Here is a 27091-nt window from a genome sequence, read left to right as displayed (position 1 = left end):
ACTTTTAATGCTAAATAATTCTAACTCCAATAAATTAAACTTATTAAACACTATTAACCCCAAATTCTTGTAAATGTTCCCTAAATGACATAAACTTAGTAAGGTTTCTTCAATTTAAAGTCAAATCTAAATTGTTCCCCCTCAATGGCACATTTTGTGTTGGAGTTACAAAATTGTCAATTTAACAGGCCAATATCTCTCATTTGTTACAAGTTCATAACATCATATATGTACAAATCTCTTCTTAAAAGACAAAAAAAAAAAAAGTGTGTCTCACTTAATTCTAAAATCTTTCTCTGCTTGGAAGATGCCCGTTCCCTGAGGAAGGTAATCACCACTTTGCTGACTAAAGCGGCTTTCACCAGAGCTTCATCCAGGCCTGAGGTCTGGGCTGGATGGAGACAATGGGGAGATTCGTCCCACCAGCAGCTCAGGAAACCATCATTTCCTCCCATGTATCATTTGGGGTTATCTCCTTAGAATGCCTGGGCGTACTTGGACAGAGATTTTGGCCAGGATGCTGACTGTGCATATACTGGCAATCAATCCACACTTGCTCTTTCCTGAGGCTGTGGCCACATGTCCATCACTTCAGGAGGAGGTAATCTCTATGCTGATCTTAATGTTGGCTTTAAGTGCTTCTCATTACCTGCTCTCTTCACAGAAGAATTTTTCTTGCCAAAATCTGCAAATCTCACCCTGGTTTATAACTGCATTGAATTTTGTATTTCTTTTGCTTTTCAGATCTTCATCTCTTCCTGCCCAAATCTCTGTAAGTCATTTACTTGGGCTGAAATTCTGCGAATTCTTGCAAAAACCTTCCTTTCTTAGGGCCACACGACTCTCACAAACATCAAAATAATATCAGGTTGAATCATGGATCCCTCCAGGGGCTTTAACTGGCTCTTTGTCCTTAAAGTCCAAGGACATTTTGCTGACCCTGTCTAGCAGACCAGCATTCGCTCTTCCTGGCAACACGCTGCTAACATTTGGTGTGTTAAAAACTGCCTAAAAAATTATGTAATCCAAACGAGACTTGACCTTAATTACACCCTCAGGGTGATGAGAGAATCAGAGCCTGGGTGTGTTCAGGGACCTCTAGGCTGCCAAGTCCCGAGGATGGCAGAAAACAGCAGAATTTCCTGCTGCCCCTGCTTCACTGTCCTCCCGAGGAAGCCTCCATCACCCGAGGTGCCCTCTACAGTGGACCACATCCGAGTTCATCCATTTTCAGGAAATGGCATGTGGCCTTTTGTGACCACAGGAAAGATGACCAGATGTGACAGCTGGCTCCCAGTTGGGGTGGGAGTGACTTTGCAGAGGACGGTGCCTCAATTAGGCAGGCCAATTTTCTCACCAGAGTGACAAAATCAGGGACTCCTAAAACACTAGCCCATTTCCTTCATTTCCTTGGAATAAAACCCATGATCTTTAGTTCCTCAGAGAAGTGAAAGTAGCAACAAGGAATCCAGTCATTCCTGTTATCTGCAGGCTTTATAAGTCAGCCAGCCTAAGGAGGTGGCCTGAGGAAGTGGCTCTTAGCCCGTGCTCCTCACACTGCTGTCCTCTCACCGAGCCCTGAATCCGGGAGAAGAGCCAGGATGTCTCCATCCCTGGCCGCCTTGCTGCTTCTCCTGTCCATCAACGGCAACCTGGCCCTGAAGATCTGCTCCTTCAACGTGAGGTCCTTTGGGGAAACCAAGACGGAAAACCAGAATGCCATGGATGTCATTGTGAAGGTGAGCCCCTTTCCTGTCAGAAGGACCGATGGACACCCCTCATACCCTCTCTACTGCTTTCAGGCTTGAAGAGACTCAGGAGGAATTTAAAGGTAGTCTCCAGGGTCAAGGTAGCAGCTGGCTTGGAATTTTGTAGCAATAACAACAGCCCTATTTACAATAACCACCTCACCTCTCTGGGCCTCTGTGTCATCATCTTAAAATGGGGACAATAATAGTGCCAACCTGTAGGACTGTGGTGAGGAACACATGAGCGGGTAGGTGTAAAGCTCCTAAAACATCCGTGCCTCACAGTAAGCGCAGGTAAGGGTTGACTGCTACTAAATGCTTACTACCATTTATCGGACGTCATGTCAGGCACTTAAACACAGGATTTCGTTTCATCACCCTTAGGAAGGACTCTTATCCCCCACGTAGAGATGATGAACTATGAAAGGTGAAGAACCATCGTTCAGCTGGTGGTGGGTGGGGAGCTGGGATGCCTGCCCAGCTGGTCTTTTAACCATCAGTGCAGCACTGATTTTTGCTTGTTTGCCTGCCTTCCCTCCTTCCTTCCTTTCTCTCCCCCTCCTCCTCTCCCTCTCTTTCTCGCTTTGCCTCTCCTCAGCCATCAACCTTTTCCCAACTCCCAGTTCTAATCTTTTCTCCACATAGGTGAGACTTTCCTTGGGAAAGGTAACAAATGACTTGCATCTTTGCTCAAATTCCTCTGGAGTCAGTTGACTCTCTACCCTAAAGGTTAATTTACTTTTGATGCTGGTTGCTGAAACCTTTCCCAGGACTCTGACTGGGTGTGATTGCCTTAGAAAACCCTGGAGTCACCATGACATGGTAGGACTGCAGAGCCCCCAACGTGGCAGCAGTAGCGGGGTGAACCAGCTTGGGAAGTCCCTTCGGCTCCCTGAGCCTCCAGGGCCTTTCAGTGACATGGGCCTTACACAACCTAGAGTGTAGGTTGACTGAGAGAAGTCAAGGTGAGTGAGGGCACCCCACCCCGCCCTCCCACCGCATGCAACCAGAAAAGTGGTCACAAACAGGAGCTGCTGTTATTATTAGGCAAAGTGCATTAGGGTGAGGACTGGCAGGCTGTGTTCTTCCTTAGACAGTCCTTTCAAATTCAGTCGTCCCTGCCCTTTGGATAGTACCCAAGGCCTTCCAGGTATCATTGTTTGGCCAGGACAGCCATGCCAAGCCTGTGAGAACCGTGACTCCCTGGCTCACCTGGGATCTCTGACATGCAAGGAAACTATTTTTCCCGCTTCCTCACAAAAGTTTCCCCAGAGCCTGGATACCTACTGAGTTCCCATCACCTACCTCATTTGTTCCACTCAGGAAATGTCACCACAGTCTTTGACAAAAAGAGGCTGTCATTTTGTCCCTTGGTGATTCCACTGTGGGGGGCTTACAATCAGCACCTCCCTAAGCCACTGTGCCCCACAGGGCTGACTGATGGACAGCCCATCATACCAAACACCAAGCTTGTCTGAACTTTGTCAAAGCCTCCTTATGTTCCCCATCACTGCAAAACCATCCTGTAAACAGAGGCCACCCCCAAACCGTGCCGGAGCCCCCCAGAGCACTTATAGTGAAACTCAAATCCCAGGCACTCAGGATAGCAGTACTTATAGGGTCCCTTGTCTGAGCACCTACTATAGGCCAGGAATTTTATATTCTGTTTTAATACTATGATGTAGGTGCCATTGCCCCCACTTTATAACTGAGAAGACAGACTCGGAATGGTGAAGGGACTCATCCAGGTTTCCATAACTAGTAAGGGGAAAACCAGGATCAAATCCAACTGTATAACCCAATCATGTAAGTGGAGATACCTTTTCCACTCTTCCATACTGGATTTATCACATCAGAGGTGACGAGTGAGGGAGGTCTGCCTTCCCCATCTTGGGTTTGCTGGCTGGTACTATATTCTTCAAATGCCAAAGCCTGCCTGGGTAAGGCTCCTTCTGTCTGTGACTTCTTCAGTTTGTGTCCTTAAAGAGTAGAGCTTGTTCATCCAACAAATCCTCATTGAAGGTAGGCCTTGTGCCAGACGCTCCAAGGCACTGGAGTGAGATGGTGCATGTGGTAGGCACATAATAATTTAAAGAATGTTGACTTTGTGCCAGGCCCTTAATATGCAGTGTCCAACCAAGTTCAGCCTCACAACCCCTCTGATTAGTATGCCCATTTTACAGATGAGGCAAGTGGAGTTCAGAGAGATGAAGTAAGTCAAGGTCGTGGAGTAAGTAAGTGTAAGAGCAAGGGTCAGAGCAAGGCCTGATTGACCCTATCTGGGCTTTTCCCGACCAGGCTGTGTGGCCCCCTGTTTAGAGGCATGAAAGAGGGTTTCATTGGCTGCTCTCTGCCCCAGATTTTTCTAGTGTTCTCCGTACCACCATTTCCCCTCTCCCCAGGCCCACTCATGACATCCTCTATTGGGATCCCTCACCACTGGCCATGCACAGCCCCTATTCCCCTCCTCCTCTGTGAACAGAGTCAGGAAAACTCACTGAGTTTCAGGTCTGAGAGGGCCTTCCGGTTATCCTCTTCCTTGGATCCTCTTCCTGAGAAGATGGAGCCAGGAGAGATATATTTTTCCTGGTCCTCCGACCTGAAATTGGGGCAGAGAAAAATATGTCATGAATGAATTTGAAAACTAAATAGTTAATGACTATGGGGCAAACACTTACAATGTAACATTAAGCTAAAAAAACAAGACCAGGATGTATAATAAATATTGCCATCATTTGCTCAATATCTGCTCTGTGCCATGGACTAGGCTGAGCATTTTATATCCATTATGTTATTTAATCCCCATAAGTGGGGGATTCTCCCAGTTCAAAGATAAAGAATCTGGAAGTTCCAGAAGCATTAGTGCTCAAAGTCACACAGTGATAGCCTCAAGTGATGAGTGACAGAGTCAAGACGTGAATGCAAGATTATTGGGCTCAATGTCCATACTTGGAACCAATGGGCTAGTCATTTTGATGTCAATTTTGTAAATGTAGAAATATGGAAAAGTGTCTGAGTGGTGGGGTTATAGCTCATCAGATGATTTTTACAATCTTCTGTCTTTTCTGCATTTTCCAAATTTTCTACAATAAACAACATTATTTTCATAATTAAAAAGTTATAACAAAATTATTGTTAAAAGGACTGAATAGGAAATGTAGTCCCATTTTTCTTACAATGCCATAAAGAAGATTTAAACATAGGAAGATATTTGTGCTTTATGGACTTGGCTCAACTGGTTCCAGTATGGCCCTTCCTTTCTCCTTCCCTCCCTTCTTTCTTTCACTCATGCCAGATGCTGTGCCAGGAGTTGGGCATAAAGAGGTGAATAAAGCAAGGTCGAGCATGTTGCCTGGCACACAGAAGGCCCTTCGTAAACCTTTTTCAGATGGATGAACCAACAGATGGATAGATGGGTGGGAGGATGGATGGAGAAAGTCAAACAGCTAAAGTTACAGGTCCCATCCCCAGAAGAATTCTGATAATAGGATCTTGAGCCATTACTCACTGCAGTGGAGATTCCAGTCTATAGAAAATATTCCCAGAGGTGCCTGCCCACAGGAAGTGGAAATCAGTAACTGCTGGAGATATGGGGCTCGTGGCGTATTTGTTACGCAGGCAAAAGAGTTGTAAACAGGAAATCTGGAGGCCCAATCCTTCTACTCAGGAAAGGGAGTCTGAATCCATTTTCCCAGCATGGCTGGATCACACCCAAAAAGGGATTTGGTCTTTGAGGAGAAGCAGTTACAAGGACATGGTGATTTCCTTGGTGGTTGAGTGTAGCGATCAAGAGGGACTCTGTAGTAGATATTCCATTGCCCCATGGTCACTCTGTGTAAAATTACTTCACCTCACTGAGCTTCTGAGTCCTGAGTTGTGCAATGGGAATAATAAGAGAACCTGCATCGCAGGGTTATTATGAAAATTTAATGAGTTAATGATAAGAGCTAACTCTATAAAGCCCTCACTATGTGCCAGGCACCATATTACCATGTTTACCAGAAAATAAAACCTAGCTGGACCATCAGCTCTAATGCATCTTTTGGAGCAATAGTTAATATAAGACCCAGTATTTATTATATTATATTATATTATATTATATTATATTATATTATATTAATTATTATATTATATTATATATTATATTATATAAGACCCGGTATTATATTAAAATAAGACCGGGGCCTTATATTAATTTTTGCTCCAAAAGACGCATTAGAGCTAATGGTCCGGCTAGGTCTTATTTTCGGGGAAACATGGTAGGCACTTTATATAAGACATTTCATTTAACTTTTTTTTTAAAAAAAAGATTTTATTGGGGAACAGTGTGTACTTCCAGGACTTTTTTCCAAGTCAAGTTGTTGTCCTTTCAATCTTAGTTGTGGAGGGTGTTGTTCAACTTCAAGTTGTTGTCCTTTCAGTCTTAGTTGTGGAGGGCGCAGCTCAGCTCCAGATCCAGTAGCCATTGCTAGTTGCAGAGGGCACAGCCCACCATCCCTTGCAGGAGTCAAACCGGCAACCTTGTGGTTGAGAGGATGCGCTCCAACCAACTGAGACATCGGGGAGCTCAGCGGCAGCTCAGCTCAAGGTGCCATGTTCAATCTTAGTTACAGGGGGCGGAGCCCACCATCCCTTGTGGGACTCGAGGAATTGAACTAGCAACCTTGTGGTTGAGAGCCCACTGGCCCATGTGGGAATTGAACCAGCAGCCTTCGGAGTTAGGAGCATGGAGCTCTAACCGCCTGAGCCACCAGACCAGCCCTCATTTAACTTTTGTTAGGTTAGAATCACACCTGTCATGTGTTAATAAATATAGGCCACATCCTAACCCACAATTCCTTTCTCATCAGCATTTTCTTTTTAAAATAACACTTTAATTTTTAAAATTACAAAGGTATAATTTTTAAAATTATAAGCTTGCAACTTATTAATTAATTTTATTAAATTAAAAATAATCATTATGGGCAATTTTTAAAATATAAAAACATATGAAAAAGAAAAATATTCATCCAGTATTCTAGAACTCAAAGATAACAGTTGTTGGCATTTGAGTAACTTTGTTGTGGGCATTTTTCTATGCAAAAATAAATACATAAGTCTGCATCTATTTTGAAGGATGGAGGCCACCTTATATCAGTTCTGTATTCTGCTTTTATATTAGAAGTATTTCATATGTTGTTAATATTCTTTTAAAGCATGACTTTTAATGCTATATAATGCCTTATGTTTTCAATACATTTCATTTAATGCTTTTTTATTGAGGGATACTTAAGTTGTTTCCAATTTTTTTTGTTGCAGTGCGTCTTGCTCTTTATAGTAGTAAACTACTACTACTACTACTACTAACACTAATAATAATTTATTGTGTGTCTCCTATGTGGCTGGCACTGCTCTAAGTACACATTTAATCTTCCAGCAGCCCTGTAAGGAAATGATTGTCAATCGTTCCAATTTACAGATGAGGAAATTAATGTGAAGAGAAGTAGTAGATATTTCTTTACAATGATAGACATTCCTCAAAGTGGGAAAACTAGACCAAAAGGCAAATACATTTTTTAAAGCTTTTGATACGTACTCTAAAGTTCCGTCCAGAAAGGACTAATAGTCACAGATGACTGAATCAGCAGGCTGGCTCGGTGAGCAGCGCCCTGCTCTCTCTGGGGAAACCTGCAAGGCTGATGTCATAAATGCCAAGCCTGTTGGTGGAAGGATCCAGACTCGGACAGTCTTCCTCCTCGGTCATTACACAGGTGCATCTCTAGCCCCCAGCAGCTTCTTAAAGACTGTACAAACCAACGTGTGTGGCTGTCCCCATGTCACCCTTCTGGAGAGGCAGCCAGAACATATGCTGCGGAAAAAAGGCCGGGGGCATAACGCACCTGCTCCATGTCTTTGGTGGCTGTGTGAGAGGACAGAATTAACCTTGGGGATGCTCTGTCCTTTACCAATAAATCTTATGTCGTTGAGCCCAGCAGGATCCCTTACACAGAAAGGTCCTCGTGGTCTCCAAGGGGTGCGGACATGGTCTGCACCCTGATCTCCAGGCTGTTGCTCATCCTGAAGGAGCCTCTTCTGCCTTCTTTATCCACTGAGCTCCTTCTCACCTTTCAGAGTCTCTTCAAATGCCGTCTCCTCCTTGGAGATTTCCATGACCCTCTGGGCAGAAGTAGTTAATTATTCCTCAACCATCTCAGAGCTGTGACTTTTGTTTAGCACAAATTTCAATGGCCTCTCATCGTAGCTAGTTGTTTCCACTTGTCTCTCTCACTGGACTATGAGTCTTTGAGGGCAGGGACTATATTTTAACAGTATGGCATGGTGGACTCACACAGACCTGAGTTCACATCCTGATCCTACCATCTATACTGGCTGTGTGACTTTAAGCTAGTCACTCAGTCGCTCTGAGCCTGGTTTCCTCCTTTGCTTAATAGGCTAATAATCAGAGTCGTCTCATAAGGTTGGTGAGGCTCACAATAAATGTCAGCTCTTATCATTATTAGCATTACAATTATACCTCTTTATTTCCTCAGTATCCAGACTGGTACTTTTCACTTACTAATGTACTACTACTACTATTATTATTATTATTATTATTATTATTATTATTATTATTATTATTCAAACAAAGTCAAGAGGTAAGATGTGCCGGGTATGATCGTGGGCTTTGGATTTGCATTGCCTAGGTTCACTTTGACCTCAGCCACTTTCCAGCTGGGTGACTTCGGGTACTTGACTCAGCTTTCTGGAGCCACAGGCTCCTTGTCTTTAAAATAGACATAGTAATGGCACCTCCCTCAGGGAATCCTTTTATTTATTTCAGGGAAGGAGTTAATTCATATAACAAAGCATCCAATTTGATACTTAAAACATAATAAGTACCCCCAAAAGGTTTTTATTATTTGTAGTAAATGGCCTCAAACACCTGGAAATTCTATCCACAGGTCATCAAACGCTGCGACATCATCCTACTGATGGAAATCAAGGACAGCTCCAACATGATCTGCCCCATGCTGGTTGAGAGGCTGAATGGGTAAAGATGGGGCCCCTGGATCCTCTGTGGGCTCAAAGTCAAGTGCAAGGGCACTTGTAAAGCCCTAGGGAACTGAACCTAGTATGAGAGCCAGCACTCACCCCAACCACCAGCTCACGTGACCAGCACTACCCAGCCTTCCAAACATTAGCCACAGTCCTGAGAACTTTCAACCAGCTAGTTTTAATATGATAAAGCAAAATAGGAGACATAGATGAGGAGTCTAGACAGAGAGAGAAGTGAAAGAAACAGACAAGAGGCTGAGCTGAGAAGTCCTCTTATAAAGAAAAGATTGAGTGCAAATAGGAAATTATGATATGCCCACAGGCCGGAATATTATGCAGCCATTAAAAATCATCTTTCCTACAGAATAGGTTAGAGCTAAATCTTCCAGCATGGAAAGATGGCTGCAATGTATTGAAAAAAGCAAGTTCAGAATTGTAGGTAGAGTAACTATTACATCACATTAATACATGAATAAGAGTGTGTTTGAGTTTCTGTGGGCAAAGAAGAAAGACTGGAAGGATATGCTCCAAAACTGTTAACTTCTCGGGGCCGAGGGGCTGTGATTGTACAAGGGGTCAGTGAAAGAATGAGGAACATTTGCTTTTTATTTTACATGATCTTGTATGAGTTGAATAGTTTACAAAAAGCCTGAATTGATTTTCTAACTTAAAAATAAAAAAAAATGTCCTCAAATAGTTTTAAATGACATTGGGTTATTTATGATTTATATTCTTTCTCAAAGAATAATCAGAACTCCTCACCTGACACTCACCCCAGAGGGAGTTAAAAGCGTATATTCAAGAGCCTCAGGTCTATTGAATGAGAATATCTGTGAGAGAAGAATCATTATCTTAACAAGCTTCCCAGATGATTCTAAAGCACCTGATTTTTTAAAACTTCTAATACGTTTCTTTTATAGATGGTGATAAGATTAAACAACAAACTAGAGTACACAATAATATGTGCCAAATCATTCAATTATGGAAACAAAGCAAAACCAAAAACATAAAAAATTCAAAAGTAGTGAACCAAAATGTTGACAATGGCTGGCTCAAAGTACAAAGTTACAAGGAATTTTAATGTGATTTCTTCTATATGTTTTTTGTTATTTTCCAAATTTTCTACAATGAGAATGTTACACTCCTTTTTCATTTTTTTATGAAATGTTTTAAACAAACCTAAAAGCACAGAGAAAATGATAACAGCCATGTATCCATCATCTAGATGGAACTAACAGTACATCTGGTCATTATTATAGTTTTGTAATTAGGAAAACACATGGTTTTTTAGAAATGAATGGTCAATCCAGTCTTATTAAGCCCAGGGGGAAGAGCCTTGGCCGTTCTCCTTCACACAGAGGGCCTCTTGGGCTGGCCCTACCTCTCGCTAGGCCTCAATTTCTCATCTGAAAACACACAGCTGGAGCTGAGCTTCTCCTTTCTCGCCTTGGCAAGTCTTGTTTCTGGATCTGATCTCTGACACTGGAAGAGGGTATTGCAGCACAGGGGTTAGGCCCCGATGCTCAGCTCAGACTCTTGGGATTGGATCCCAGCCTTGCCATGACCTCAAGCAAGTTACTCAACATCATTTTCTCTGTCTATAAAATAGGGCTGATAATAGAACCCGTCTTCCTGGGATGTGGCAGTAATTAAATCATGCATGAAAGCAGTTGAACTGTGCCTGGCATGTAGCAGTGATCATTAAGTGCTGGTGGTTTCTATTACTAGTAAAATGAAGAGAAATAGAATGGCAGAAGACGGTCCCAGGGGCCACAGGAAACAGCTCCTACCAATACCCTAACCTCATGCCTGTTAATTCACTTACATGTGCTATTTCATTTACTCCAACAACAACCCTGTGGGGTAGATACTCTCACTGCTTCCGTTATAGCTGAGGGAACCGGGGCACAGAAAGGAGGGACTTGCCCAAGATCACCCAGCTAGTAAATGGCCGAGCCTACCTTCGAACCTGGGTTGTGTCTGACTCCAAAGCCCGTGCTCTATTCTGAGCAGCCTCAGCCGTCCTTAGAGCAACTCTAGTCAATTCAGACATATGAGGGGCTAGGGGGATGGGAGGCTCTTGCTACAGTCAGCCTGTAGCAAGTCTTTCCACCCCCAGTGGTCTCAGTTCTTCCCAATCTTCCTAGACTACTGTGGACTGCAGGCAGAAGCAGGCCTGTTTGTCCCTTATTCCCCATAAGTTTTAAGTCACTTCACAGCAGAGTCATTACAGTTTGCCAACCCAGGACTTGGCAGGCTAGATTCAGAACAGGGCCAGCCTCCCCAAACTGGAAGCCTGGAGGGATCCATCGTCCACTCTCCTGAGGCCCCCATGGCTCGATTTGCCTTAGAATATGCATCTAAAGTCCCAGGAATTTCTGTAATGTCTAAGTTGGTTCCTAAAGATCCATTCTGTCTTTTTCCAACTGAACCTGAGACTATGCCATAGTTCAGACAGGCCCTACGTCTTTTTGCAGGCAGATGGAGTAAAACCAGCTCAGGCTCTGCCCACGGTGGGGTTATCAGCAGTTTGGCAAATACAATGTGAGTCAAGTTGCCCTGGAATAGGTGAGGGGTAGAGGCAATAGAACTTCAAGGCTGTATCACCAAGGTATGAACAACGGCAGATTTGAAATCAAAGTTCAGGGCTTGTGAGAAAACACCTAGGGGTTATCAGAGCAGGAGAGGAAGTCTGACATAAATATTACTAGGAATCCAGCATATGATAAATGCTCACGAATGGTGCATAGATAAGGTTTGCTCCACCAGGAAGTATGAGCTCCAGACCCAGCCACGGGCCAGAGTCGGGTCTGGGGCTGATTCTGGCCTGAATCTTCTACGGTCTCAATGGTTTCCCACAGGTGCAAGCCAAACCATGTGGATTTGCAAGTGAGTAGGATCTGGATTCAAATCCCAGCTTTGCACTTGCAAATTATAAAAAGCAGGTAACAATAGTACCTCATAAGGTCAAGAAATAATGGCTGTAAAGATTCTTGGCAGATGTCAGATTCCCAGTCAATGGTGGCCCTTCTTATTAGACTTAAAGGTTATGATAAATAGTGACCCTTCTACATGATGCTATTGGAGATATGGAGGTAAATTGGAGAGAGGGGAATCTATGCAGTAGGGAAACATTTTTTCTTTTAAGATGCATGTAAAATCTTTATGTTTCATAGAAATTCAAGAAGCACAACATACAACTATGTGATTAGCAATCGGCTTGGAAGAAATACATATAAAGAACAGTATGCCTTTCTCTACAAGTAAGTATAATCTATGCTTCCTGGAACATGGTTCGTTTAGAAATGATGACTTTGAATTGAATCAAAATGCGTATCTTCTCTTCAGAACCACATTTTGATCTCTAACCAGTTCTCAATATCCATCAAAATAACTGCTGTTAAAATGGAGGCTGGTGCAAAGTATTAACTCTACAAACTAGAAAACACAAGCAGCTTCCCAACACCTCATTTGTTGGTTAATTCAGTGGCTGCCTGGTCAGGGGGGTCAGGAATTCTTTATTCTTTATAGTCAAGTCCTGGTCCAGGGATGGAAACCTGAGTTGCCCAGCACAGCTGACGTCACAACTCCAGATTCTCATCCTCTTCCTACTAATTTGTGGGTGGCCTAGAAAACCAGCATTGCTCAGATCTTCAGCTCCCAAAGGGCCCTGGCCATTGAGAAAAGTTGACTAAGCCTTGTTCTCAGGCAAAAAATCCCTTCGAGCACTCAAACCTGCTTAGGAGGCGAATGAAGCCGTGGGAACATGTCTCTGCTTCTTACAAGGAATAAGAAGACAGCTGACTCAGCGGGGAGGGCTTCCTTTTTTGTCTTTTAGGGAAAAGCTAGTGTCTGTGAAGAAAAGCTACCTCTACCATGACTATCAAGCTGGAGACGCAGACGTATTTTCCAGGGAGCCCTTTGTGGTCTGGTTCCAGTCACCCCACACTGGTGAGGCCCACAGGCCATGTTCTCTCGCCCATGTTCTCTCCAGTGACCCTGTGCATGGGCAGCTGCCCTGAGGGTGACCTGCAATCTTAGGGTTTATGCAGCATCTGTAGGGGGACCTTCGGCTTTAGGACTGAGAAAGCCATTAAGAATTTCTCATACCTGAATGTAGAGAATAGTCTAGTTTGATGGCACCGGGCCGGCTGCCTCTGCAGTCTGGAGCCCACCTAGTGGAATCAATGATAACCACTGTCTGTGGAGCATTTAGGCTGGTAGAAATTATTTCCTGCAATTCCTCAGCCCCAATCAAGTACAATGATTCCTTCATTTAAAAATGTCCTAGTGATGGCCAGCAAAGATGACCCACCTATCTAGAGTCTCACTCTTTCTCCAGGAGCAACATAGAAGTTTCCTCCACAGACAGGGGTAGAGTGGAAATCCAAATGATTGCACCCTGAACTTGAACAACAGCACTTGTATTAGCCACTAACAATTACTGAGCCCTGATTTGTGCCACGCTCCTATACTCCTTGCAATGACCCTATAACATAGGCGCTAGGATCATCTCCACTTTACATTTGAGGAAACTGAGGTTCAAAGTCATTTGTCCAAGGTCACACAGCCACTATTGAACTGGATGAGCCAGGGTTGTAACCCAAGCCACGAGCTCAGGAGGTCATGCTGTTAACCACTATATGGCACTCAATGGAAAGGCAAGAAGAAATTTGGTTTGCCAGTTGGAGATATAGAGAATCAAATATTTTTTCAGTACCCACTACGTGCCAGAGTCTGTTCTGGGCACCAGACAAGACAGACAAAGTCCTCACCCTCATGAAGTTATATCATAGTAGGGGAGACACACAATGACCAAGCAAATACATGCAGAGCTGAAAGTATGGACATCTATACCTACACCACACAAACATAAGCATCCCGAACTATTTTCTGCCCAGGGCTCATTGCCTCAGCGGCAGAGTATTGTGAAACATGGGAGAATGGTGAGAAAATTCCCAACAGGACAAGAGAAGAAGATAAGGGCTACTGAGGGCAAGAAATGCCCTTCAGAGAGCACGTGCAATAATCCTCTTTGGCATGTACACGAGTCACACTTGGCTGACCAGGGCAATGTTCAGAGAGCTTCCTCCCCTGTAATGATTATTTCTTCTCCAAAAGAGTCCTCAGCCTTTGTGAATGGCAAACGAACCTGTTTCTGTTGAGCTTCCACACTTCCACTCTTCTCGACCCCTCTATCTCTCCCCTGGGATGGCACCTCAGTCATGTCCTATTTAGAATTTTCTCTCTTGTGCAAGGAAAACTCCTTCTGTCCCCTCTATCTGGGATTAAAGATGAAAGAGTTAGCTATTCTTCTATTCATTCATTCATTCAGTTAACAAACATTTTTGAGCACCTCCAATGTGCCAGGCACTGTGTTAGGTGCTGGAGCCCAAGAGGGTGAATGAGACAGATAAGCCTGCCCTTACAGTGCTAGGTTTCCAGTGGGCCAAACAAAGAAGTAAATCAAGTAATTCCACAGCATGAAGGAAGGAAGCAGTGTGCATTGACTAGCAGGGTGAAGGGCCCACCATCGATGGGGGGACCAGGGATGGCCCCTCGGAAGAGACATTAGGTTGTGATGTGAAGAAGTCAAGTCAGAGAGGGCTGGGGAAGGGCATTTTGGAGGCAGGGCACAGTGAGCACACAGCTCTCTTGTGAGAAAGGGGTTGGGGTGTTTAGGGGGAACAAAAAGAGGCTAGGGAGTGGAGTCGAGGCATGAGAATGAGAGCAGGAGATAGCTGCTGGATCAGTGTGGGGTCCTGGAGACAGCCTGCCCAGTCTGCGAGCTGGCTCCCCCACTGTGACCACGCCATGGCATCTCGCTCCTGAGTAGGCACGGAATGAGGGAAAGCCGAGGAAGAGGTAGTCAGAACTCTACAGCAGGTAGTAGCAAAAGGGCAAGGTGTGTTCTGAGGCTCACCCACATTCCCTCATTCAGGCTCTCTCGGTCTCTCCTGGGGGGCGAAATGTTTTAGACATTCCATAAAAAAAACTGCTTTAATTTTAAAATGACTTTTGGGGGCTTTTTTTCCTAATTACAAAAGGAGTGTAAACTGACATGCTTCAATTTTTTCCTTACTACAAAAGCCAAACAGGCTTATTCTTTGAAAAACAAACAAATGAAAAAACAGTTTTTCAAAAAATGAACACCCACAATGCCAGCAAGGAACACTGTCTACCAGCTTTGTCTTAGCTGTGAGGGACGACTGGGGGGAAAGAGGCTTTCATGTGCTGAAAAGAAGGGCCTCACAATCCTAAGATCATTCAAATTTCAGCCACTGGCTGGGCTCTCTGGCGATGGGGGAGACCAGAAAACACAGTCCAGGCCTTCTGGGAGGACCGCCTGTTTCCGTCCAGCAGTGTTCCTGGAACCGTGCCAGGGCAAGTGTGTGACTTCTGCCTCTTTCCTGTTCCTTAGCTGTCAAGGACTTCGTGATTGTCCCCCTACACACTACCCCCGAGACATCCGTTAAAGAGATTGATGAGCTGGCTGATGTCTATCTGGATGTGAAACGCCGTTGGAAGGCAGAGGTGAGGACCCTCTGTGTCTGTTGAATTCCCATCTAGCAGGGGCAGAATCTGGTCCTTAAGAGGGATAAGTGACTCCCCGGGAGAGTAAGAGGACAGAGCATGTGCAGACCACCATCTTTAGAGCCTCATTTTAGGCCTTTCCTTAGCCCTGAATATCCTTCTTGTTAAATCTGCCTGAGTACCATTCATGTGGGTCTTGGAAATTCCTACAGTGCTTCACAGTAATGGCTGCCAAACGTCACTGAAGGTGCCAGGAACTGTGCTGAAGACGGGCATGGACAAGTTTATTGAATCCTCCCAATAATCCCACGAGGTAGCTACTTTTATCCTTCTCACTTTGCAATTGAGAACAGTGACACAAAAAGAGGTCAGGAGTGACAGAATTTCAAACTGGCTCATGAAAAGGAAAAGCAATTTATTGGTTCTTGTAACTAAAATGTTCAGGAGTAGTTCAGGCATAGCTGGATCCAGGGCTCAGACAAAGTAATCGGGGTTTGGCTGGTCTCTTTCTTTCCATCTCCTACCCTCCTTTCCTCTGCGTGGGCTCCATTTTCAAGCTGGCTCTACCCTTGGGATGGCAAGGTAGCCATCAGCAGCTTCTAGACCAACTGACAAATTTTATTTCCCAAAATGTAACAAATACCCTGGATTGAGTCTCATTGGCTCTGATTAGGTCACATGTCCACCCCTGAACCAATCACTGTGATCAGGGAGTTGAGATGCTCTGATTAGCTAAGACTGTGTCAGCTCCACCTTAACTTCATGAACTGAGGTGGAAGAGAGAGGTGGTTTCTCAAATCAGGGGTGCTATTCTCACAGAGAGGGAATACGTCTACCATCCCTTTGGCCTTAATTATTTCCTCATCTGGAAAACATGGATGCTGCCACTTGTGGCGGTGAGAGTCTGCAAAAGTGCTTTGCAAACATGGAAATGCTCTGGAGGGCTCTTCCACACTCTTCTTTCCTCCTTTTGGGAGGTGACTCCAGTGAATCCTCTCCCTCTTCCTCAGTTCCCCTGCTGAAAGTGCAAAATGAGTCCAGTAAAGCTGGACCCATAGCTAGGACATGGAGAACACAAGGGGCATATTTCATTGCTTATTTGTAAAGAGGAGGGCAAGAGAAAGACTCATTCATTCATTCTTAAAATTATGAATTAGTTAATTCATTCAACCAGAATTAATTGAGCCTGTTTTAAGTGTTGGGCACTTGGGAGGCATCAGTGGCACAAAAGGGAACAAGAGGGGAAACCCACGCTGAGGGGCTGTCAGGGAGGCAGGTCAGGGTTCAGTGCTTGTCGTCCCCACTTGCATCTCCCAGCTGAGTGTTGTGGAGCAGGCCCTCTGTCCTGTTTCCACAGGGGTTAAAGGTCCTTCTACCTCCTAGTGTTTGTGAGATTTAAATGAAACTTTATAAAACACTGAATGCTGGGCCTCGCCCACAGGGAATGCTCAGTAAATTGTGCCTGTAGTAAGAGAAGATGCTGGTCACTAGAGTTAAGGTTGACATCCTGTCCTCAACTACGCCCATCAATCTCAGGGAAAACCATGATCACTGAGGTCAAGATAAAATGTTTTTGAAGAAAACTCTCAAGTCAGCAACAGCCCCAAACAATAGCACAAACAAGGAAATCTTACACTTCCTCTGTTCTGAGGAATACTAAAATTCTGTTTCAAAAGTCCTGCAGGGGAAAACACTTCCAAGATAGAATGGTCTGTTGGTGACCTAAGGTTCTTCCCACTGTCTCAACAGGCAGAATTTCCCCAGAAATTAATTCCCCAGTTCAAGACAATAGGCGAGAAAGGGTGGTGAAAGCTATCAAATACATCACGCAAATACATCACCCAAGTTCAAACAAAAGGGGTTGATGCATTCATGTCTTTGAGCCAGAGACAAAAGATGTGAGGGAATAAACGAGCGGGATCCCCACCTAGCTCTGCTCGCTGAATTACAGAGACCTGGTGACTAAGACCAGCAGGGAGCGGCTGCAGCAAACATCCTTCTTCCCATTAGAACACCCTCCCTTGTAAACACTTGCCTGTCAATTACTCATCAAAACTGTGACTCAACTCTAAACCACGGCCTCTTCTTTTAAAAAGCAAAAGGAAATTAAGAAAGGCCCTGTCTTAGTTTGCTAGGACTGCCATAACTAAGTACCAAAGACGGAGCGGCTTAAACAACACAAATTTATTTCCTCACGGTTCTGGAGGCTGGAAGTCTAAGATCAAGATGCCAGTGGGTGGGTTTCTCCTGAGGCCTCTCTCCTTGGTCGTCCCTCCGTGTCTCTTTGTGTCCTAGTCTCCTCTTTTCCAATAGGACATCAGTCATATTGGATTAGGGTCCACCCGTGTAACCTCATTTGACCTTAATGACCTATCTAACGGCCCTCTCTCCAAATTCAGTCACATTCTAAGGTACTGAGGCTTAGGACATCAACGTATGAATTTGAGGGGGACCCAGATTAGCCCACAACAGAACCCATCATTTACTGGGCATCGGAGATGCAGTCATGACTAGCCGTTCTGAGCAACCAGGCTCACCAGGTGACTGAGCCTCCAAATCATTTCTTTCAGAATTTCATTTTCATGGGTGACTTCAACGCAGGCTGCAGCTACGTCCCCAAGAAGGCCTGGGAAAGCATCCGCCTGAGGACTGACCCCAGATTCATTTGGCTGATTGGGGACAGAGAGGACACCACGGTCAAGAAGAGCACCAACTGTGCATATGACAGGTAGGGGGCACCTGTGCCAGAGGCTGCTAGCCCACGCACAGCTTGGTATGCTCTAGAAAAGGCACCCCCTCTGGGCTGATGAGGCACTTGGCTTGGAGAGCTGAGTAGGTTAGATTTCAGGTCTCTTCACCTAGTGCTTTGTGCTGTATACAAATTGCATGAAGTGGGCACTGTAGTTTAGCAGTGGCAAGCGCGGGCTTTGGTGTAAGACAGGCCTGAGTTCAAGTCCTGGCTCTACCACTTAATATGTCTGTGATAAAGAGACAAAGGCTCTCTGTGCCTTTGTTTCCTCACCTACAAAATGGAGATTATAGCTGTGCGTCACTCTTGGATATACAGTGAGGATTAAATAAAGTAATTTGTAAATCTTATTACACAATGCCTGCCATGTGGTAAGCACTCAGTACGTTCATTGCTGTTAATTATTCCGTCACAAAGACATGCCACAGTTTGCTCACTCAATCCCCTATAATTGGGCATTAGGATTGGGCATTCGGTTATTATATTACCGAGGGTTTGTTATTAAAAGCACTGCTAAAATGAACATTCTATATATGCATTTTGTGCATATATTTATGATTTCCTTAGGATAAAACTCTAAAAAGGAGACCGGTTAGTGCAAGGCTAGTTATACTTCTAAAGCTTTTGCTGCACATTCCTCAATGCAAATATATACATTTGAATAACAGCCTGCTCTTATATTTGTAAAGTCTCTCTGGGGCTTTTCAATCAGCTTTCACTTTTGCTCCTTAAATGGGAAGGGAAGTGGTACGAGTGCCTGAAGACTGTGAACGTTCATGTATGATCTGCCCATCCACGGTGGAGACCGCAGGTGGGAATTCCCGAGGAGCCCTGGTCCCACAGGTGGTTGCCATTCTCAGGGCTCAGCCTGCCACCGAGAAAGCATGAGACAGCCATCTGTGAGACAACTGTTGTTCTTACTTCTCTAGTTTTGAGGTCTGGCTTTCATTTCCATCCCATGACCTCCTTTGTTCCTCTTGGAGCTTTCAGGGCTGGTGTGACTGTGGTAGAAGTCATTGTTTCAGCCCTCACAAGTGGAAATAGCCCTCGCATTGGGGAAAGCAGAGTCAAGGTGGGAAGTTCCAGGAGGCTGGGCTCCCAGTCCCCCATTTAGAGAGGCTGCCTGCAAAGCACATGCCAGTTGTGTGTCTGTGGGCAAGTCAAGTCCCTTCTGTGGCCCATTTTTCTCCCTTGGCAAGTAAGAGGGAGGTGATCGAAAATAATGAAGCAGGAGAACAGTGAATCACAGGAAAAGAAGTTTACAGTAGATTAGGTGGGGTGGGGGAACAGGCTGAAACAGGTGTTTACTAGAACCCTGGCGTTATACATGTATATGCCAAAGGATGGCAGGGTGACACGTGATGTTTTAAGGATTAATTTCTTATTTTGCTACTCTGAATTTTCTATGTTTTCCTTAACAGCATGTATCTTTTGTGGTTTTAAAAGATGCATTAAATGTTTAGTAAGGGGGCGGTTAAGATGAAATGATCTCAATTCCAGCCTTTGTTCTGTGTTCAAATATCTATTGAATAACCCATGTGCTGGAGCAGCTGTGGGAAAGCTTAGCACGGTCAGCTGCCCCACCTGTACACATACCGAGAACTCAGAAATGGGGAACCTTAACTATGTTGTTCCAGACTATGTCCAAAAGCGTGGCTTTAAAAAATCTCCAACCACAGGTGAAGGGGTTACTTGTGGATTGAGTTCAAATTTAACCAGGTGGTGCTGGAAGGCAACACAGGAAACCAAATCAGCTGGTCGGAATCAGGGAAAGCTCAGTGGATGGCCATGAACTAGCTGTTTGACTCTCCTTGTCACTCTTCAGTCAGTCTGTGGGGGCCATACAGACCCCAACTGCATCACCCCACTTGGTATCCTTTAGAGTCCATATTTCCAAAATTCATTTAACTACCACTTTTCCATTTTTTTTGTCATTGCTGCAAAGCAACTCTACTATGGTTTTTCTCCATACCGTGTTTCCCCAAAAATAACACCGGGTCTTATATTAATTTTTGCTCCAAGAGATGCATTAAGGATTATATTCGGGGGATGTCATCCTGAAAAATCATGCTAGGACTTATTTTCCAATTAGGTCTTATTTTTGGGAAAATACAGTATTTGTGTTTAAATCCATTCATTTCTCACTGAAATAAGTTAATTTTAAAGGAAACTTCATAATACTAAGGGAAGAAAACAGCATAATTTGTCATAATTTGGTGAAAACCAAACAATGTAAATTTGGCCTTAATTCTCTTGCCTTTAGAATGCTCGGTGGTTGCAACCTGCTTTCTCTTGGCCAAAATGGGGGCTTAAGGAGTATTAAAGATAAGCCAACACTTTTCTCCATAATCAAATCTGGAAAAGTGAAAAATAATTGCAAAGGAAACATTATTCTCAGAATGCAAGAAATTGCTACATGGTGTGGTGTCCATATACCATATAAAACCTTTCTTTCACTACTAGAGTTACCTATGCCCACAGGGAAATACTGTCCTGGTGCCCACAGGGCCACAGCTGGAGCTGATCCTGTTTCCCAAACTTAGGCACTGTCCTAAGGATCACAAGCTAAAAACAGGTCTGGACTTGGACCACCACATGAAAGGGCTGCTCAGTCGAATCCAGATGTCAAACACGGACCTTGGTTTAATCTCAAAAATCAACAGGGTGACTTAACATGACCGTCTTCCCTCCCCTTCCGCAGGATCGTGCTGAGAGGACAAGAAATCGTCGACTCTGTTGTTCCCAAATCAAGCAGTGTTTTTGACTTCCAGAAAGCTTACGGGTTAACTGATGAGGAGGTATGGCTGCCATTTTGACTTTTTATATTACCGTCCTGGAAAGACGGGTTGGTGTCACTCTTTGAGGCCACCACTGTAGACACAACAGTGGGACACTGGGCCTTGAGTCTCAAAGCCTGTGGCTCTGTGACTGGAAGAGCTGCTTAAATTTCAGATTGAGCTGGTCCAGGGAGGTGCTCACCAGTATGTGTTCTGTTGGGTGACTTTGGGCATTTTATTATCCGACCTGGAGCCTGAATTTGCTCATCACTAAAATGAGAGTGTCTCCTGATTCTCAAATTTATCTCCTTACAGGCCTTGGATGTCAGTGACCACTTCCCAGTTGAATTTAAACTACAATCTTCAAGGGCCATTACCAATAGAAAAAAGTCTGTCTCTTTAAAGAAGAAAAAGAAGGCCAGACGCTCCTAGATACAAGGGTGTCATTTTATTAGCCATTTCTTGCCTCTTAAAAGAGCTCTAACAGGTATGAACTGCTCCCTGCACTCCGGAAACAAGATTGGTCCAACTGCTTTCATTTTTCAACTTGAATTTAATCCTACTTGAGCCAAATTGGGAGGAGAGTCTTCTATGATCCCACTTGGGCTCCCACCTCCTTTGAATTACTCAAAAGAAAGCTAGGGGCTTTTGCAGTCCAAAGAAAGGTCTTCATGTCCTGAGCTAGAACTCCACCCACTATTACGGACATGGCCCAACCCTGCTGTGGAGAGGCTGCAGAAGGACTGTCAGTTTTCAGTCTTCACAAGGGGATCCCACTCCATGGAGAATGATCAGAAATGCCAGGGCCCCAACTGCACCCCATGATTTGGACAATTGACTGTTTTGGGAATCCGGCCCCTTCTGTCTGAGGTCAAGCCACCGTCATGTCTCAAAGGAATGAAGTCTGCTCCTACCTGATCTTCCTGCCTCTGAATTGTCCTCCAACTCAGACACCACCAATGTCATCCTTTGAAATTTCATTCTGACCACAGATCAGCTGCCTTCCCACCCCTGCTTATAAATCCTTCAGGGGCTCCTGTGACCATTCAGAGAGAGCCCAGAGATTTTGGACATCCACGAAGATCTCTATATCAGGCAAATCATGTCGGCCTGACCTTCACCTCACCTTGCGCTTTATGCCCAGCAGGACTGCCCCTCCCCTGTGCCCACGTGCCCTGTCTCATCCCAGAGCCTGGGCTAAGTGCCCTTACCCCCATGTACACCATACCCCTATTGTAACATTCACCACATTGCATTTGTCACCAAGGCCACTATTAGGACTCTTAGAAGGACCTGGTGATCAAAGACCCAGTTGGCTGGCAGGGACTTGAGGATTTTGTTATATTTCTGCAACAAAGTGTTGCAGAGGAATCCAGCAACATGGCACCACTTTACCTGTATCCTGTAATCAAAATGTGACCATTTTGTTTGTTTTGCTTTGTTTTCTCTTATATTGTTTCTTTGTTCAAGCAGTGCATGAACATTGCTTACTGTGCGAGCAATACCAAAGAGTGTGCACTGAGGAGAAATGCTATACCCTGACAACCAGCCTCTACTTTTCTGTCTCAGAAGCAACCCCGCTTAACCAGCTTATACGTTCTTCCACAGAGGCTGTGCCTAAATAAGCACCATATATAACCTTGAAAAATACAGTTTATAACAAACTACATTCATGGTCCCACTCTTTGCTTATTTCCCTTAATATATTAGGGATGACGTGACTTTTTATATAAGAAAACTGACCATAAGCTTGATTTTTGAAATTTTGAAACACCTGACTGAGGGAATAAAATCAAAAGATCCTGCTTAAACAGGGGAAACCATTTTCCCCAAACATCCAATTAACTTCAGATGTCCTGTTGGAATGGGTGAGGGGAGGGTAGGGGCAAGCCTGCAAAAGTCCTGTCACCCCCTCTTCTGAGCAGGGTTCACTGTCCCAGGAAAACTTCCAGTCTCCAAGGTCCAAAACAGTCAAGCAGGCAATGCACACATGAGCTTATTCAGGAGGAGAGATCGGCCTGCCCCAAGGCCAGCATGTGGCAGGAACAAGTCCTGTGCTGGGCGGGAGAGGTCACGGAAGTGGACCAGACACCAAGCGAGCCTGTGTATGGCTCTGACCTGGTCCTGCCACCCTGCGACCTCCTCGGTGACAAGACATCCCTCTGTTCCTGCACAGAGCAGGTTACTGGACCGATGAGCATGTGCCAGCTCTCATTCTGGGCAAACTCTGCTGGGCAAGAGGGGACAGAGTGGGGCTTCTCACTGGCCACAGCCTAATGGAGCTGCACACATCCTCCCTTCGCTCTGGGCCACCTGGCCTGGGTGGGGCTTCCAGGGCTTTTTGGGGCAGTGTACCCTGGTCGCATGTACTCTTTCAGCTTTGGCTTTCTTTGTCCAGATGGTTTGAAACTTGTGTTCAGCAGAATCCCAGGGGACCTGTTATCATGCTTATCCCCAGGCCCCAGGCCCCCAGAGTGTCTCAGGAGATCTACGTCCTCAGGATGTAGCCCAGGAAGCTGCATTTTTAACAAACTCCCAGGTGACTGACGGCCAGAGTTTTCTTTCATTAATTATTTATTGAGAACCACATTTTGAATTCACTTTCCTAGCCCTCCTCAGTGAGAAGAGGTGTAGCAAGGTGAAGGGGACAGGCTCACTTTGGAACCATACTCTGCACCACCTACTGCCTGTGGGACATTGAGAAGGTCACTTATCTTCAGTTTCCTTATGTGTAACATGGGGATAATAAGAGAATCAACCTCAAAGTTTAAATAACAGAATGCATGTAAAATGCTGACTATGCGCCTGACACCTAGTAAGCGCTCCACAAATGGAGGCTGTATTTTTATTAACAGGTCTTGCTCTGTCAAAGGGTAGGCCATTTTAAGTGTTTGGGTCCATATGGCTCTCATATAATTATTTAGAATGAATTTTTGCCATCCATTTCTTTATTATTCACCACACGAGCATTTGGGAACGGGAGCCTTGAGAAATGGAGCCGCCACTGCTTCCAGTCCTTGCTATTTTCTCGTCCTCATCAACACCCTTTTCCCGCCTCAAACACAGAACTATTACCCTAGTACCCTTCATCCTGTCCCTGTGGGGTGGGCGTGAATGGAGCATCTTTAATTCAGCAGCCCTAGCTCCCGTCTCTCCCTTGGGTTGGAGAACTATAAAGAGCAGTTGTCAAAACAGGAAAGTGACAAACCAGAGGCCACATCCCTCTACGCTCCTGGAAGGAGGAAAGGCACCTGGCTCAGGTGAGTATGTGGGAGAGCAGAGCCACTCAGGGGCTTTCACACCTGCATCATCTTCCCTGTCTCCCCTTTAGACCTTCCACCCAAATGGTCCTGAAGCAGAAGCCACAATGAGCCAGCATTCCCATGTCACTTACCCACAGGTCACATTTTGAAGGCAGAGTGGGTAACCGTGTGCCCCAGGACTGTGGCACAGTCCTGGGTGTGAAGTTACTGGCCCCAGTAACTTCAAGCTTTAGGATTCAAGGAAGCTATTGACATTAAGTAAAACTAAGGGAATTTCAAGGAAACAAGAATGTGTGCGTGCATGTATGTGCACACACACACACTCAGTTCTTCAGAGAAAATGGGCTGGGAACTAGTGAGCGCTCTGAATGGAACACTAGTTGAATGATTGCTTGGTTCCCCAAGTCTCCATGTAGGGGAGACAAAGCTGCAGACAGACGCTAGACTTCATAGGGTCAGAGGCGGCTGCCCTAGCCCAGGTCACAGACTCTTGCTCTATGATAGCAGCCTCGTCGCTAGTCCTACCACTTCCACCCTTGCCCCCCACAACCTGTTCTCCTTCCAACAACCAGGGTGTGGTTCCTAAAATGCAAATCTCACCCTCTCTCTCCCCTGCCTAGAACCTCACTGGCTCTCCATTTCTCTCTGGATGAAGACCCAAGTCCTTACCGTAATCTACAAAGCCCTGTGTTTCTTGGCTTTCGTTTACCTTTCTAACTCCATTTTCAACCATCTGTATACTGTATCCACACCATTTAGTTCCTCTATTCTTCATGCTCTCCCCAGCCTCCAGGCCTTTTCATGTGCTGTTCCCTACTCCTGGGTCACTCTTCTCGCCCATTCACTTCTCAAACTTCTCATTCCTCACAACTCAGCTTAAACCTCACTCAATCAAAGAGACCTTCACTGACCAGCTCCCCCCAGTCTATTTTGGGACCCTCAGCCATGTTCCCCTGTAGGGCTGTACCCTGTATGGCTCCTTCCTAACCCTCATCACATGTGTAATTACTTATCAAAGGTCTGTTCCCCATCCCCACCTACAACCCCTAAGAGGGCAGAGCTGTGTCTTCTTAGTCACTGCTCAATAAATTGTTGTGGAATTAATTAAACTCAGGGGGCACTACTATGCCATCTTGGAGTAAAAAGCAATAGCCTTGACAGAGTTATGCTTAAAAAAGAAAAGAAGACTTTTGAGCCAAAGGTAGTAGACGTTGTAATTTTTCTTTTAGAAACCCTTTCAGATGGAAACACCTAATTTACAAAGTCAGGGAGTGACTTTTGCTGGTACAAATTGGGGATTAAAAACTTAACAGTGTCCTCTAGTATATTAAAGTTTCTCAAAGAATATTTGAAAGATATAAAATGGGATGACAACAGGACACAAGAACTAAAACCTAAAAATCTAGCTAAAGGTAAACTTCACTGTGTTTGTTTGAACTTGCCCTCCACCCTCCTGCCTCAGGCCTTTGCACATGTTGTTCCCTCTGCCTAAAGCACCCCTTCCCTCTGTGCCTCACTGCCTTGCGAGCACAATATCTCTCTCTCCATAGATCTAAGGCTTTCCTGGCCTTCAAAACTCTATGCAAATCTCCCCTCCTCTAAGACACATGCTACACTCACACACACACACACACACACACCCTTTTCCCAAGGGTCTGCCAACCTGGCACATATTCCCCAGGCCGCCCAGGTTCTGGCTGGTTGGAGTAAGCCCATGTTCCTACCTCATATGAGTTCCCTGATGCAGGAAAAATATGTTAGTCATTCACATAAACTCCTACTGACCCTCTTTTCTTTTTTTTTCTGACCCTCTCTTTTTTAGGAAACTCTTACTTCCCCCATCAAATACCCTGGAAGTTACATTTAATTTCTCCATCCTTTATGAGAGTCCTGCTTGTTTGAGATTATTTTAATAGTTTCATAGAGGTCAGAGCTGCAAATGTCTTTAAAGATAAGAACAATAAAAAGAATAAGAATAAATAATGATAATAATAATAACTGCCATTTGCCAAGACTTGCTCTGTGCCAGGCTGTGCTCTGTACTAAGAAGGGATGCTATACGTTGTCTCACTAAATTCCAACCACAGTACAAAAAGGGTGGGGGAGGAGGGTCTGTTATCATCTTCATTTTATAGACGAGGAAACTAAGGCCGAGAGAAGTTAAACAACTTGCCCAAGGTCACACAGCTTGTGAGTGGTGGAGCCCAGGGTGACTCCTCTATGCGGCATAGTAGGCATAGGGCTTAGGGCCCATGATACTTTTAGGGACCATGGAAATCTTGAAATTTCTTTCAGAAGAAGGAGAAAATGGAATTTTAGGTTGAAGAGAAATTTTAATGTATAATATTAATTTATTTTTCTTTATACCAACATAGTTGTAAAATATAATTTTTCGTATTATTTCAAATGTAAGAAGAGCCTCATGAAGGCCGACGTGCCTAAGGCCTACTAAAATCGTGATGTGGCCCTGGCGGAGTCAGAAGTCAAATCAGGTTCAGTTGGCCTGCAGAGGTCATGCTTTCACTAGTCTAGGCTAACCCCATTTTACAACTGAGGAAATTGAGGTCCAATTTCCTCAGCAAACGTCAAACGGATGACAGAGCCAGGTGAAGAAGGCGGTTCCAGCGGGCGAACCATCATACCCTGTGATCTGACAGCACCACCTGGTGGTCTTTCAGGGAACTTCCCTTTGGTCAAAGGATGAACAGAGAGGGAGGGCACAAGTTCAAAGACCAGCAGGAAGCAGCTACAAGCCAGTCTGCCCTTGGACTCCATAATCGGCAGTGAGGGAGCCAAGCCAAGCAGCCAACTCCACATACTCTCATTAGGTTGTCATCGGAATTCACACATCACTGCCCCCCAGTTCTCACACACACACACACACACACACACACACACACACACTCCTCTCCCAGAGTAAGAGTTATCTCTTACTTAATAGTTGCAAAGTGCTTAGAGCTAATAGGGATATCATATGAGCCAAGT

The 27091-nt window shown here is 44.8% G+C and overlaps 1 protein-coding gene across 1 annotated transcript; it reads left to right on the top strand.

Moving 5' to 3' along the window:
• The first annotated feature begins 1346 nt into the window (after window positions 1-1346).
• On the top strand, window positions 1347-22512 carry DNASE1L3 (deoxyribonuclease 1 like 3). The gene is made up of 8 exons (XM_033133236.1): window positions 1347-1739; window positions 8690-8778; window positions 11960-12046; window positions 12622-12734; window positions 15205-15317; window positions 17888-18045; window positions 20768-20864; window positions 21159-22512. The coding sequence occupies exons 1-8, from the start codon at window positions 1602-1604 to the stop codon at window positions 21273-21275; spliced, it is 912 nt and encodes a 303-aa protein (XP_032989127.1). The 5' UTR covers window positions 1347-1601; the 3' UTR covers window positions 21276-22512.
• The last annotated feature ends 4579 nt before the right edge of the window (window positions 22513-27091 follow it).

Source organism: Rhinolophus ferrumequinum, chromosome 17, assembly GCF_004115265.2.
Source record: "Rhinolophus ferrumequinum isolate MPI-CBG mRhiFer1 chromosome 17, mRhiFer1_v1.p, whole genome shotgun sequence".
NCBI lineage: Eukaryota > Metazoa > Chordata > Mammalia > Chiroptera > Rhinolophidae > Rhinolophus > Rhinolophus ferrumequinum.
This window is presented reverse-complemented; position numbering and strand designations above follow the sequence as displayed.

Bases quoted from the DNA above. Each gene is read 5' to 3' on its own strand.
- DNASE1L3 (XM_033133236.1), top strand. From the start codon at position 1,602: ATGTCTCCATCCCTGGCCGCCTTGCTGCTTCTCCTGTCCATCAACGGC. The intron at 1,740-8,689 runs GTGAGCCCCTTT...TTCTATCCACAG, and splicing joins CCATGGATGTCATTGTGAAG to GTCATCAAACGCTGCGACAT. The intron at 15,318-17,887 runs GTGAGGACCCTC...CATTTCTTTCAG, and splicing joins AACGCCGTTGGAAGGCAGAG to AATTTCATTTTCATGGGTGA.